Here is a 13240-nt window from a genome sequence, read left to right on the forward strand (position 1 = left end):
TGTCCTCTCTGAGAAATAGGTGTGGAGATCTGCGTCATGAAACTAGCAAGATTTGTGGTAGTTGAGCGGCCAGCGAGAAAACCATGTTGATTAGGAATCAATGAGTTTTTCACACTAAAAGACAATATGTCGTGAAGAGCCAGCTCGAAGATCTTTGATGTGGCACATAGTAGAGAAATCGGGCGATAGTTAGAAGCATCTGTTTTAGAGCCCGACTTAAATACTGGAAAAACACGAGCAGTTTTCCACATGCTTGGAAATGTGGAAGTGTCCAGGCAGTTATTAAATATCGTAGTTAGTACTGGGACAAATATACTACCGTAAGCTTTTAGTATGGCGGAGGGGATGCCATCTGGCCCACATGATAAGGATGGTTTTAAGCGCTTAATGCATTCGCAGATAAGATTTTCATCCAGCGACAAAGCACTGGATGAGCTAACCGCCTTGGGCTGTTGTCTGATATCAGTGCTAGAGTCTGAGGCCTTATAAACGGATGAGAAATGCGTGGCAAAACAGTCAGCGACGGCATGCACTTCTACCCCATTTGAGTCCAGTAGTCTGAAGGACTCTCCGCTTTTGCTGGACCGTTTACGTGCAGAATAATAATAATAATAATAATAATAATAATAATAATAATAATAATAACGGTAATAAAAATAATAGTTTATTGTTCGAAATAGAAAAAAAAAACACAAGGTAAGAATAACATGATATAGCACGCACTCATATAGCCTCAGACAAGAATAAAAGCCCAAGTCGCACCACACTACGCTAAGTCCCTGCATATATCCAGATTCCCAAGCCCACACGAGTCCAGATGCACTCTTCAGTGCGCATGTGAAGACACGAGAAAAATATTCAGATGAAATAATGCACGCCGGAGACGAACAGGAAAGAAACTCAAAGAATCCTTTCAATGGGAAACGGAATGTTCTCCTTGGTGCTGCAACAATATATTGCGCATGAAGAACTGTAAAAAAAAAGCACTGCTAGTAAAACACTGCAGTGACGATCACATATTTTACCGCCAAGTCATACGTCTAGTCGCACCGATCTTGCTTACATACTCAACCCTATCTCAGTGGCTCACCATAAGGATGAGATTACCCGTCTCATTGTAGAAACTGAGCACAAGGACGCACTCGGTGATATCTGCATCAGCTTGGTCATCCGAAAACCACGATATAGTTATGAAGGACGCCGTAGTGAAGCTCTCCGGAAATTTCGACCACCTGCGGTTCTCTAACGTGCACCTAAATCTAAGCACACGGGCATCAAGCATTTTCGCCTCTATCGATAAGGTGGTCGGGTCTTAAAAAATAAAGATTGTTGTGGCTAGCAGCGCTGCGTGTGCGTCTTCTTTTGCTGAGTGCCGAGAAAGCCACACTGTGTAATTGATTCTTCCAGTTGTAGGAAGCGGTGAAAGAAGTACACGCACCTGTACTTCTTTCACCGCTTCCTACAACCGGAAGAAGCAATTAGCACAAGAAATTGGCGGGCACAGCTATTTTACAATACGAAGCGCATGCGGTGCAACGCGCTTTGGATGGATGGATGGATGGATGGATGCTATGAGCGTCCCCTTTATAACGGGGCGGTGAGAAGTGTGCCACCAGGCTCGAAAAAGAAACCTTTACTCCTTTTTTTCTTAGCCTTGGCCTAGTGTATTTACTTCAATTAAAACTATTTTAATCCAGAAAAAAAAAAGAACTTAAGTTTTCAGCTCCGTTCTGTGCTCTTTACGGCAGAATGTCCTTTCTTTTTTTTTTCAATATTTATTTTTGTCCTTTCTCTCTAGTTTTCTGCCACCAATACTCTAACCGTCTCTTACTTATTTCAATCGCGGGTGTGTTCAGCTTTCCATTGTCTCCAAAACCCAAGGCGTCATGTAGGCTCGTGCCCAAACGTACACCTGGGTGGATAACATGCTCCGCCGTTTCCTGATCTTCCCCGCGGGAAGATCAGGAAAGGGAAGATCAGGGTTGGCTCGCGACGCCCTCACGCGGAGCACGCCGTCGTGACTGTATAGAAAAAGTTCCATTGTACTCCCGGCAGCTGCTCAGGCCGTAAGGAAGGGAGCGAGCGCGCGCCTCTAGACCGGCCGTGGTTGAATTTTGTCAATGCCTTAACACACCGCGAGGTGGCGACCTTTGCCCAAGCGTCGTAAAAGCGTCGGCCTCGCTCAGCATCACGCTAATACCCGTGTCACACGGACACTAAAAAGTATTTTAAGCAAGAAGACTTTTTTCCGAAAAAGAGTTCCGCGCGCTGTCACACGACAGAGAGCGATCTCCTTTTCAGAAGCGGTCTTTTCTGGAAACGGCGTTCGACTACTCTTCACGGCGGTAAAGGAGTAGCCTCGAAACCAGTGGGCGCCAGCATTTATGAAGTGGTGAAAAAAACCGACAACCCTTTATTACGGTGTCACTTGGGCTCACCTTAAAAGTAAATTTCATTTGTCCTAAGCAGCGTAAGAAAACCATTTAAACTTAATTGTTTGTGTACTCTCGTAAACAGGGCGAACGGGTTGGGGTTATGGCCGCCCGCGTAGACAGAGCATGGACGCGAGTGAGCGAACGCCGGTGTACAATCAGCCCGTAGCCTCGTCTGCCTCGTTTTCCAGAGAGAGATGGTACGCTACAAGACTTGCAATTGTCACTTTTTCCTCCTTGCGGTCATCCATGCCGAGGCAGACAAGAGCGCTAACAAGGAAAACAGACGCTCACTGTTGCCACAATAATATATAAAGGCCGCCAGTTGTGCAAACGCTTCTTAAGATACTACTGCGTGAACCTTTTTTTTTTTCAACTGGAGTTGTTAAATTTGTGTCAACAGGCGTGCCATACAATAAATTTGGGCATCTGTCGAGATACATAATTTTCTTTTCGCTGGTTCTGTTTTGAAAGCGAGTGCCACTCTTTCGGTAGCGCATTCGGAAGGAACCCCTAAAAAGAGATCGTCGGTGCCGTGTGACTGCGAGGGAACGCCTCTTCATAAAAAAAAATCACAGCATATCCACGGGGTGAATGATGATGAGTGGGGCGAAGCTACGGAGGGAATCATCTGTAAACCGTGAAACTCTTCCGTGAAATGCGCCCAGTACATAATATAAAGAGTGTGAAACATCGTGTATATATTAAACATCAAACTTTTATTGTACTGTTGGTTTACGTGGTCCCTTCATTATCACTTGTGATCGGTGAAATGCAAGGAAGAAGTCCGCTCCCGAGCGAAAGAGCGCCAAGAGCGACCGCATTCCCCGCTCGCCCTGTGCGAATTAAAGGCAAGGCTAGAGGGAAGACAGGACGCGCGTTCCACGACGCGAGGTCGGTAGCATGCCCAACGAAAGCCAACGGAACGCGATCGTGCAAGTGCTCCGGCTTCGCATCGCCTCATGGTTCCATTTAGCGTCCCAAAACCAAACATATTGCTCAAGGTGTGCCTTGCGTTTTTCGTAGAAATAATTTCTTTATCATGTACATTAAGACGAAAAGTTGAAAGCTCACTAGAGTGTATCGCCCGCAAAGTATGTCTTTTAGTGTGATTTAACTCTCGTACGGCAGGGTCCTCGCGCCGTTGCCGGTCCACCTCGCCCGTTGACGATCGGGCGAGGTGGCTACATGCAACTACTACTACTACACTTTAAGAAAAACATCTGGCGTTCTTTCGTTCTGCTTTTACAAAACATCTGGCGTCTTTCGTTGGTTTATTTCATCAATCAACGGCGTTTTGAACAAAATTTTTATTGTTTAATCACGCACAGGAGAAATCTCACCAGGCACTACCTTGGAGGTAAACAATGGCTGCTAATGGCAATGAGAGACAGAAGAAGTCGGCTTTTAGCTAACACTTACACTTCTACTTCTACTAACGTTTCCTACTGGAACATGCCAATGGCTGCTAATGGGGAATGAGAGACAGAAGAATTCGGCTTTTAGTTAACGCGCACGCTGCGAATTTTTTATTGTTCAACAACGCACAGGAGAAATCTCCCACCGGCACCACCTTGGAGGTCAAAGCGTAAGACTTGTTACTCACTACTACGACCACGACGACTACGAGGGACGAACGGGTGCCGCCTTAAGGAGCTTCGCCCCTAAAAGTCTTTCAACATAGTAAAAGACTGCTTACGTAAAAGACTTTTTGCGCGCCCGTGTGACACGGCTATAATACAAACCAAAAGTAGCTCTGCGACGCGCGCCTGCCTCACCTGGCTGTAAGCTGTAACACCGCGTTCCCCGCTCACGCGCTCGCCCGAGAACAATCGCGCCTGAGCTACCGCGGCGGCACGACGCGCTTTGCGTTTCCCTCTATTCCGGCCGTGGTGTTCAATCACATTTTAACATGCCGCGGGATGGCGACCAAGTTCTGCGTCCAATATGCGACGCTCTTCTGGGTATCACACCTCGTTCTCTGATTACGCTTTCACCGTTAACTACTACAGCTACCACAAGGGTTTGTTTAATCATTTAACATGGACGTTAGTCGTCGGGATGGAGATGTACCACCAATCATCAAAGTGGGTGCATACACGTTAAACGGCGCCATTAGCTGCCAGACATCAATATACATTGTGCAAACTCTCTTATATCAATTTACAGTAAGCATTGAGTTACTTGTGTAAGGGCACGCTTTACTTTCGTGTTATTCCGATTCCTATGACGGAGGGATAAACCGTGTTTCTATCATTACTAACTCGATTAGTTTATTCTGACAAACCTTTGAAAGTCCTTGTATCAATTTTTGTACGCAGTCCTCACCACAACAAAGACCATTTCTGATCGTTTTATATATGCCGTTCGTCCACTTTATGATGACAAACATTTTTGTACCTCGCAAAAGCGGGCACTCAAGGTATTTAACTTTTCCTTTTTATTTCAAACGCGTAAAGAGGTCATATTGGTGCAACGAATATTGCAGCAGTCCGTTCTTTCTAGACATTGACTACTGTGTACAAAACGATTGTAATTGGTTACAAGAAAATATCGCCCGTGTTTCTGAGGCAAAGCAGCACAAACTGTCACAATCACTGAAGTTCTGGTAGCCAAGACAATATATATCAATATATATATATATATATATATATATATATATATATATATATATATATATATATATATATATGTGTGTGTGTGTGTGTGTGTGTGTGTTTGTGTGTGCGTGCGCGCGCGCATCTTCGTTTCCACAAATTTTAGCAATGTTGCTTTTATGTTGCTTTGAGAAGAAATATACAGCACTCGTCTTTTTTTCCTTGCACTATTTTCGGAAATCGCAGGACCAGAAAAGCAGCCCACCGCATACTTGAACTTATGTGCAAAAAATACATGGCTGATCTCTCTGTCATAGGAATCGGTATAACACGAAAGTGAAACGTGTCTTCACAGACGTAGTTGGGAGTTTGTTGTGCATTCTTTCGCCCTAAGCGCGAAGGAATGAATGCTACAGCAACAAATTGTAATGTCACGCGAAGAACGGCAAGCAGCTCGAAACATTCAACGCGCTCCTCAAGCAGAAAGGACGCATGGAACGAACATACACAGGATGAGCGCGAACTGTCACAGTTGTAACTTATTTCTGCGTGAGCAGCGCGCTCCTTTCGCAAAAGCGGCCGCTGCAGTGAGTGAAGTGACCTTCGTGCTCTCAACGCAAACTTGAGGTGAGAGCGCAAGACGTACAAGCCACCCCGATCACGAGATAAGCGCGCGCACGAGCGACCACGCCCTGTAGAGGCGCGCGCTCCTCCGCGTGGGGCGACGGCCTTTAAAGCGCGCTCTTCGAGCCCTTCACGCCATCTCGCTAGTAATAACGAAAAGACGCTAATGTACCACCGAACTCCGAGTACCGCCCCCGGCTAATGGTGTATGTAAATAGCTCGCCGTCAGCGTAGTAAGGAACGTGCCGTCTGTGGCCGAGTTGTTTCGCGCCGCGCGTTGCGGAGCGAGGGGTCGTAAGTTCGACTCCCGGTGACGGAAGCTTTTCTTCTAGTTTTTTTCTTTGCCATCTGTTATTCTTTATACTTTACAACGTCATATCCGTGACGGAAATACGTCAGTGGAGCCGTGGTGGACCACGGCATTATAAAACACTTTTGTGTTAAAACAAAATAGTAATGCTAGCAAACGCGAACGCACCTTTCTTGTTTCGTCCTTGTGCATTGGTAACAGCTTGATGACGGCTAGTCGGTTCACAATTGGAACAGAGAATAAAAATTCACCCCACCTCCCCGAAGGGAATCGTGAGGAAATGCGAATGCACTTGGCGTTTCACAGCAGCTTCCCGAGCACGGAGTTCGGCGTCGGCAGCTCGCTTCAGGCGCTTGCGTTCGGCATCACGCGCTCTTCGCTTCGCAGCCTTGTCTTCCACGTGAGCCATCTCGCGTCAGCGAAAGCCGGCGGACGGGTCGAGAGAGAGTAGAACGCGCGCTCCGCTCCATTTATATACGCTTGCGAGCGAGCGAACGGGAGAGTGGGGCGCCCGCCGAGAGGAGAAGCGCCGAAGCGAATGCCACCTTGGCCGAAGCACGCGCCTACCCTCGCCCACATGATGTGAGCGCCCTCACGCGCTCCTCCTCTCCACTCACTCTCCGCTGATACGCGCGCGCGCTCGCAGCTGTTGCTATGGGAGAGGGGGGCGGCAGCGGAGAGATCGCGGACGCCGCACGGCGCCTGACATAGCTCGACTAAGAAATGCATTCGCATTTAAAACAGCGCGATGAGAACTAGGACAACACAGCAAGGAAGCGCTTGTCTTATCGTCTTCGTTCCCTTGTCCTTGTTCTCGTCGTGGTCTTCCATCCTCTACCCTTGTGCAGTTCATCCCAAAAATCATTTACCAAGAAGACCAGCTTAAAATTCATTTTCGGGGGACACTGCCGTTTTCGGGTGGCTTTCATGCCAAACTCAGGTTGGCATGAATTAGTCCATGCTGGTTTGTCATTTATAAACGCTCCTCTCACATGCACACATGTTTTGAAGCCGGGTCACTAATATGGTTTTTTTAGCTTATTTTCCTATCGAGGTTGCGGAAGTTCTCGTCATAAATGTTCTGCGCGATCATGGTGTCATTGCTTTCACCATTCTAAAAGCATGGCGCACTAATTTACTTTCAACCTTTATTTTCTCCACCATCTGGGCATTACCGTCGCCAAAAGGGTGACTTTCTTGGCCAGTCTCTTGACAAACATGCTCTACACCATCTCCACCTTCCCCGCGAGATCACGACCCGCAGTTCAATGTAACGCTAGAGCAAGCGCAGCGCAAGGTTAGCGCGCAAGCACGCTCACATGAGCACCGCCAGTTCTTGCATGCCCACTGTTGCTCAGCACAGCGCGAGATGAGAACGCGCGAACGAGCGCCTTGAAGAGTGCACGCGTAGCGCGAGCAGAAAACGAGAGGGGGGAGAGAAAGCACGCGCGCGCGTGCAGCGAGACAGAACGCACGCAGCCAGAATGTAAACAAACCGGCGGCGGAGCACCGTGCGCGGCCGCATAACGAAATTTCCGAAAAAGGGGGCGCTTTTCAGAAAAGTGCAGCAGCGCCTCCTGCCCCAGGTTTTCTCGTCTACACACCAATTTCACAAGGAGGCTGCCATTTTTAAAGCACTTCACCGCCGCAGTGCCGTCTAGAGTCTGCGATGTTTCGCCGTCCTTCCGGTGTGTGGCGTTCCGCAACGGTCTATGCAGCGTCTACGCTCAGTTCACAACACACCGTGGTTCACAAGGTACTGCTGTTCTTCTCGGTACACGGTCAAAACACAGCAACGTCTCGCGAGTGTGAAGGCGCTAGTAAGTAATCGCTAAGCTGTCAGCTTCAAAATCGCTGAAACAGCAAGCAGCGGCAGCCCACGAGACGTTCTCGCAGCAGCGCCGACGATGAGTAGAATGCCAATGCAGTTCTCATAGGCGTGCGCACAGGGGGGGGGGGGGGGGCAAGGGGGGCGGCCGCCCCCCCTAATCATCTACGAGGGGGGCGCAAAATCTGCCCCATACATTGACCCATCTAGTCACCTAAGAGGGGGGGGGGGGCGCAAAATCTGCCCCATACATGGACTTAGTAGGGGGGGGCGCTGCGACGAACCTTCGCCCCCCCTAATGAGGAACCCTGCGCACGCCTATGGCAGTTCTTAAGTGCAAATTGGTAATTGCTTTGTATGTTTTGTTATAGCTGGCCTTGGTGGGGTTCTTGAAATATGCGCTATAAAATAGCGTCAACTTTTATGTCAACTCTCGAAGTAATCGGTGAAACGTAAATGGAGACGAGCGAACACGTAGGCCATTGACCGGCTGCATGCTAGGTGCACGCATTAGGGTTTAAGGTGACTCTCGGGTTTCTTTGCCGTGATTATTAAAGTTCAACGTAACTCTAATCCCTAACAGACCATTTGGTTCCGCTTGGCACGTTGTAATACAAAGTTCGTGGAACGAAGTTAGCACAAACACTGATATCTGTGTTGATTCGTGTCGTCCTCGTAGTTAAAAGCTTGTGGCCTCTGATCGTTGCAAAGGATAAGAAACAGATGTACGACGGGTGAGCTCAAACTTCGGCGTAGAAACAACACGATTATAAAATGAAAATAAGCCTGTTGCACATCTGGAAGCACGTCTTGGCTTAAAGGGGTGGTGCCACCATGTTTGTGGCTTGCGCGTTCTTTGCTGTAAGCGTTTCCTAAAGCTCCAGGAAGAACGATGCACGCACCAAGATTCATGTATTCTCGCTAAATAATTTAATATCGCCTTTTGATGTGGACAACTTTCGGTTTCGGTTTCTGGGCGCCGAGGTTGGGCAGTGACGTAGAAGTGTAGGAGGCGTGGTCACGTGACCACACAAGGCTGTGACGCACTTAGCCAGAAAACGATCGAAACTCGGCGAGTGATGTAGCAGCCGATGCTTTGCCGGTACTATAGTGAACTAGAATATATTCTAGTTCACTGCAGCCGGTACGTACGTGGCGGAGGTCCGCAGGTCACTCACGTCATTACAGCAGATCTGGTGTGACGTCACTACAACTTTCGTTGTCCATCCTACAGATCTACGTCAGTGTTGGCGCGCTAGCGATGGGTTTTGATCGGGAGAATGGGCATTTAGGTACACTTTGAAAGTGAATTAAAATATATTCTAAACGTTTGCTGTGTCCGACCCTTCGTGTGGAGTGTCCTTGCATACAGAGGAAACCCACAACAGGCTTGTTATAGCCTCGAAATTTGATGGCACCACCCCTTTAAGGTAGCTTCGGCTCGATCAGCCGTCCGCCGAAAGGGCGCCTGTTTTTGGCAACATTATTGTTAGTTTGTTTTTTGGCGAGTATTTGAGAAGCATTACGACAAGCGAACGTGTTCAGGTAACAACCTGGCTTTAACGAACGTGGATCGAATATTCACGACACGGAGGTTGCCACACGAAAAAAAAGTGCGATTGTCCTAACGCTACCCCAGTTATCGTCACAAATTTGACAAGTCGAGAAAGAACGTGCTCTCGACGAAACGTTAGAGGCGCGTAACTGCGCCAAAGAACACATGTCATGCAGGTGTCATGTCTATTGGAAAATGCTAATTCGATAATCTCGTAATTGCACGCACTAAGATGGAACATTTTCTAGCCGCAGGCACTGTAAATCATGTGCTGTAGCATAGAAATCAGAGATGTTGATGTTGTGAGAAAACAACTCTTGGCCAAACATTTTGTGTATTAATCGTCAGCTTTCACATTGGTTCTCTTTGGTGCAGATGATAAAGTGTATCAGCACCCAAGCATAATCACAAGCTGGTGTGATGACTTGAAGAAATAGCCATAAGTGCAGACACCGCATATGATATACTATTTCTTGGAGAAGAAGGCGTGCGACCTAAGAGAAGCGAAGCCGTTTAAAAGCTTGGCGCACTTCGCATGCCTCGGCTGCCAGTCTTTTACGCTTCCGATGGTTGTGTCGCCGCCAAACACAGCGCAATGGTAGCATGTCGACCTGTTATCGTCGGATATTTCGATTTTCCGCAGCACAATTGCTTTAGCGCGTCGAAAAATGGAAACACACTGACCTGTCACGCGCCACGCAGTGCAAAGCACGGGAATCTGCACACACCAGCGAGGGGGAGGGGGGGGGAGGTGATTCTTAAAAGGAAGAAGGAAATGAAAATGGAAATTGGGTGTGGAGGTGCACGATAACTGTCTCTCAAGTGAGGACACCTCAACCGATACACTCACGGGGATTGGGGATTGAAGGGACAGTGAGAGTGAAAAGAGGATGGTAAAAGAAGAAAAAGAAAGGGATGAGTGGAAAAAAAACAGTGAGGGTGTGGTCGGACACGCGGCGGAGAGAGAGAGAGTGGTGAAAATGCACCGGTTCGAGGATACGCTCCTCCTCTCCGTGAAAACGGTCTATAGGCTCCCCAAGCATCGCTTAGTGGCGCTGCTTGATGGATGGATGCTATGAGCGTCCCCTTTATAACGGGGCGGTGACATGTCTGCCACCAGGCTCGAAGAGAAAAAAAAAGAAAAGAAAAGCCTTCCTTGTTTCATGTTGGCCTAATACCTTATCTCCATTGATTAAATCTATGTTATTATACCAAAAAATATAAATTCATGGTCCATCTCTCTGCCTCTTAAGGCAGAATGACCTTATTTTTCCCCATTATTTATTTTTGTGCTTTCTCTCTACTTTTCTGCCACCAATACTCTCACCATCTCTTACTTATTTCTATCGCGGACGTGTTCAGCTTTCCATTGTTGTCCCTAAAACCCAAGGCTTCCTGTAGGCTCGTGCCCACACGTATACCTTGGTGAATATCGCCACATTCAATCAGTACATGTTCCATCGTTTCCTTAGTTCCCCCGCAGCATGTACATTGTTCTTCTTCGTTACTGAATCTCGCTTTATAACTACGCGTTCTAAGGCAGCCCTACCTTGCTTCAAACAGCAAAGCGCTTCCCCTTGAATTATCATAAAACCTTTCCCTCCTTATTTCATTTTTTCTCTTTCGGTAGTTACTCAGAGCTGGCTTCTTTTCCATCGCTGTCATCCATAAGTCCTCTCCGCCTCTCTGACCTTCCGCTTAACGCTCCTCGTTACACAACATCTACGAGGCAATCGCACTTGCGGCAGTGCATTACGCCCTTCCGCTGTGCAGTGTGCGGGAGGTGCAGCGGCGCGCGTTGGAGCGGGATTACCTGCGTGTGATCCGCATGTGCCACGGTCTTCCCCGCAGCTCTCGTGTGGCAGAAACACTTGCGGAAGCTCGCGCGTGGCCTGTGTCATTAACATCTGACATGCGCGCCCTCTGCCACATGGAGCGCCTTCACCGAGCCCCGGACGCCGGCCCCCTACTCACCAGACTGCGCGCAGTGCCCAACTCGCGCGCCGGCCGAATCCTCGATTTCTACGACAGTGTGGTGGTTGAGGAACCGACGCCCCCTGCTCACTGGCCCGCCCCACACTGCCGCGAGCCCCTGTGAGTCTCCCTCGAGCTCCCCGGTGTCCGCTCCAAGCACGTCACCCCTCGCTGTGCCATCGCTCAAGAAGCCGCAGCGCGGATGCACGAGGACCTCGCCGACAGGACTCACATCTTCACTGACGGCTCTGTACTACAGGACCACTCTGCTGCAGCCGCCTGTGTCGCCCCCGAGCTTGCCACTGACCTCCAGAGACGCCTGAGCTACTGCGCCTCCTCTACCACTGCCGAGCTGGTGGGTCTGCAGCTAGCTGCTGATCTCCTTCGAGAGTCGCCGGCTGTCACTAGCGCGGCCATCTTCTGCCACTCCAGGGCAGCCCTGCGCCAACTCGCTCGGGAGGACCGCGGCCCACCGCTCGCCCAGCGCGTCGCCCAGAGCCTCCTGGCACTTCGTCGGAGTGGTTGCGACGTGGTCCTGCAGTGGCTACCATCCCACGTCGGCATCGCGGTCAACGAGGCTGCGGACGAACTCGCGAGGCGAGCACACTCCAGCGCGACCCCGCTCACGGACTACGCAACATCGTTCGACTCGGCGCGCATCAACTTTCGCCGTGAGTTGAAGCGTTGATGCGAGAGCATCCCGACGCGCGGATCGCCGCTGGACACGCCCCACCTCCCCTTCCTGCAAGTGGCTTCTCCCGCCGCGATCGCGCGCTCCTCCTCACCCTGAGGACCGGTTCGGCGTGGCCCGCGGAACGTAAACATCGTCTCCGCGGCGCGCCTGCACCGAACTGCGTCGATTGCGGCGCGGTAGAAACAGTTGCACATCTCCTCTGTGAGTGTCCCGCCCTTGTCGACGCCCGGGAGCGGCTCAAAACTGAGTACCGCCGCCACGGCCTGCCCTGTGTAACCCTACAGGACTTCCTGTTCCCCATCGGCTGCGAGGATCGCCTCCGTGGAGCTCTTGCGGCCCTGATCTCCTTCCTTCAACACGCGAACCTGATCGGGCGGCTTTTCTAAGCCGCTCGACACGGTTAACCAGACTCCTCTCTCCCGCCTCCGCTCCAATCACATCCTCTTCTCTCTTTCTACCGCCTTCATTCCTCCCCCCCCCCCCCCCCGAGTGTTTTGGTTGAGGTGTCCTTTACAGAGAGAGTTATCGAGCACTCTTCCCCCATTTCCCCCACTTTTACTCTTTCTTACCCCTATACTAAAGAATAAAGAATCACTAACACTGCTAGCCGTATATTTACTGGTGAGCCTCCTAGTTCTTTTTCTCCACTGCGTGTCAACGCTTTTTCTATACAAATACCTGAAAACCTTCTCTGCCCATCTACTCTTCTTCATTTTCCTCAACCTCTCTTCGAATCTCATTTTGCTCTGAGCTTCCCTCACTTCAAAACCTGTCCATCCCATATCACCCTTTACAGCCTCATTTGTCGTCTTCCCGTGAGCGCCCAACGCGAGGCGGCCCACCGTCCTTTGATTTGCATCCATTCCTGATTGTACCTCTGACTTCATGCACACCACTGAGTTCCCAAATGTAAGCCCCGGGACCATCACACCCTTCCACATCCCTCGAAGCACCTCGTACCTATTGTATCCCCATAAAGCTGTGTGCTTCCTAATTGCAGCATTCCTCTTTCCCTTTGCTACCGATGCTTTCTCTTGTACCTCCATATATCTATCCCCCTCATTTACCTATACTCCGAGGTACTTGTACTCGCTTACCCTCGGTATTTTTTGGCCCTGTATTAAGACCGCATGTTCTTCGTGATCATTGAATACCATCAATCCACATTTTGTTGCACTAAATACTAGTCCTATAGAGCCTCACATTCCCTTCCACATATATCTGCC

General features: G+C 49.5%; 1 protein-coding gene across 1 annotated transcript; it reads left to right on the plus strand.

Moving 5' to 3' along the window:
• The first annotated feature begins 11522 nt into the window (after positions 1 to 11522).
• On the plus strand, positions 11523 to 12008 carry LOC119391227 (uncharacterized). Its single transcript, XM_037658901.1, has one exon. It carries the CDS (start codon positions 11523 to 11525, stop codon positions 12006 to 12008), a length of 486 nt encoding a protein of 161 aa, XP_037514829.1.
• Positions 12009 to 13240: the final 1232 nt, after the last annotated feature.

This window comes from Rhipicephalus sanguineus, chromosome 4 (genome assembly GCF_013339695.2).
Source record: "Rhipicephalus sanguineus isolate Rsan-2018 chromosome 4, BIME_Rsan_1.4, whole genome shotgun sequence".
Taxonomy (NCBI): Eukaryota; Metazoa; Arthropoda; class Arachnida; order Ixodida; family Ixodidae; genus Rhipicephalus; species Rhipicephalus sanguineus.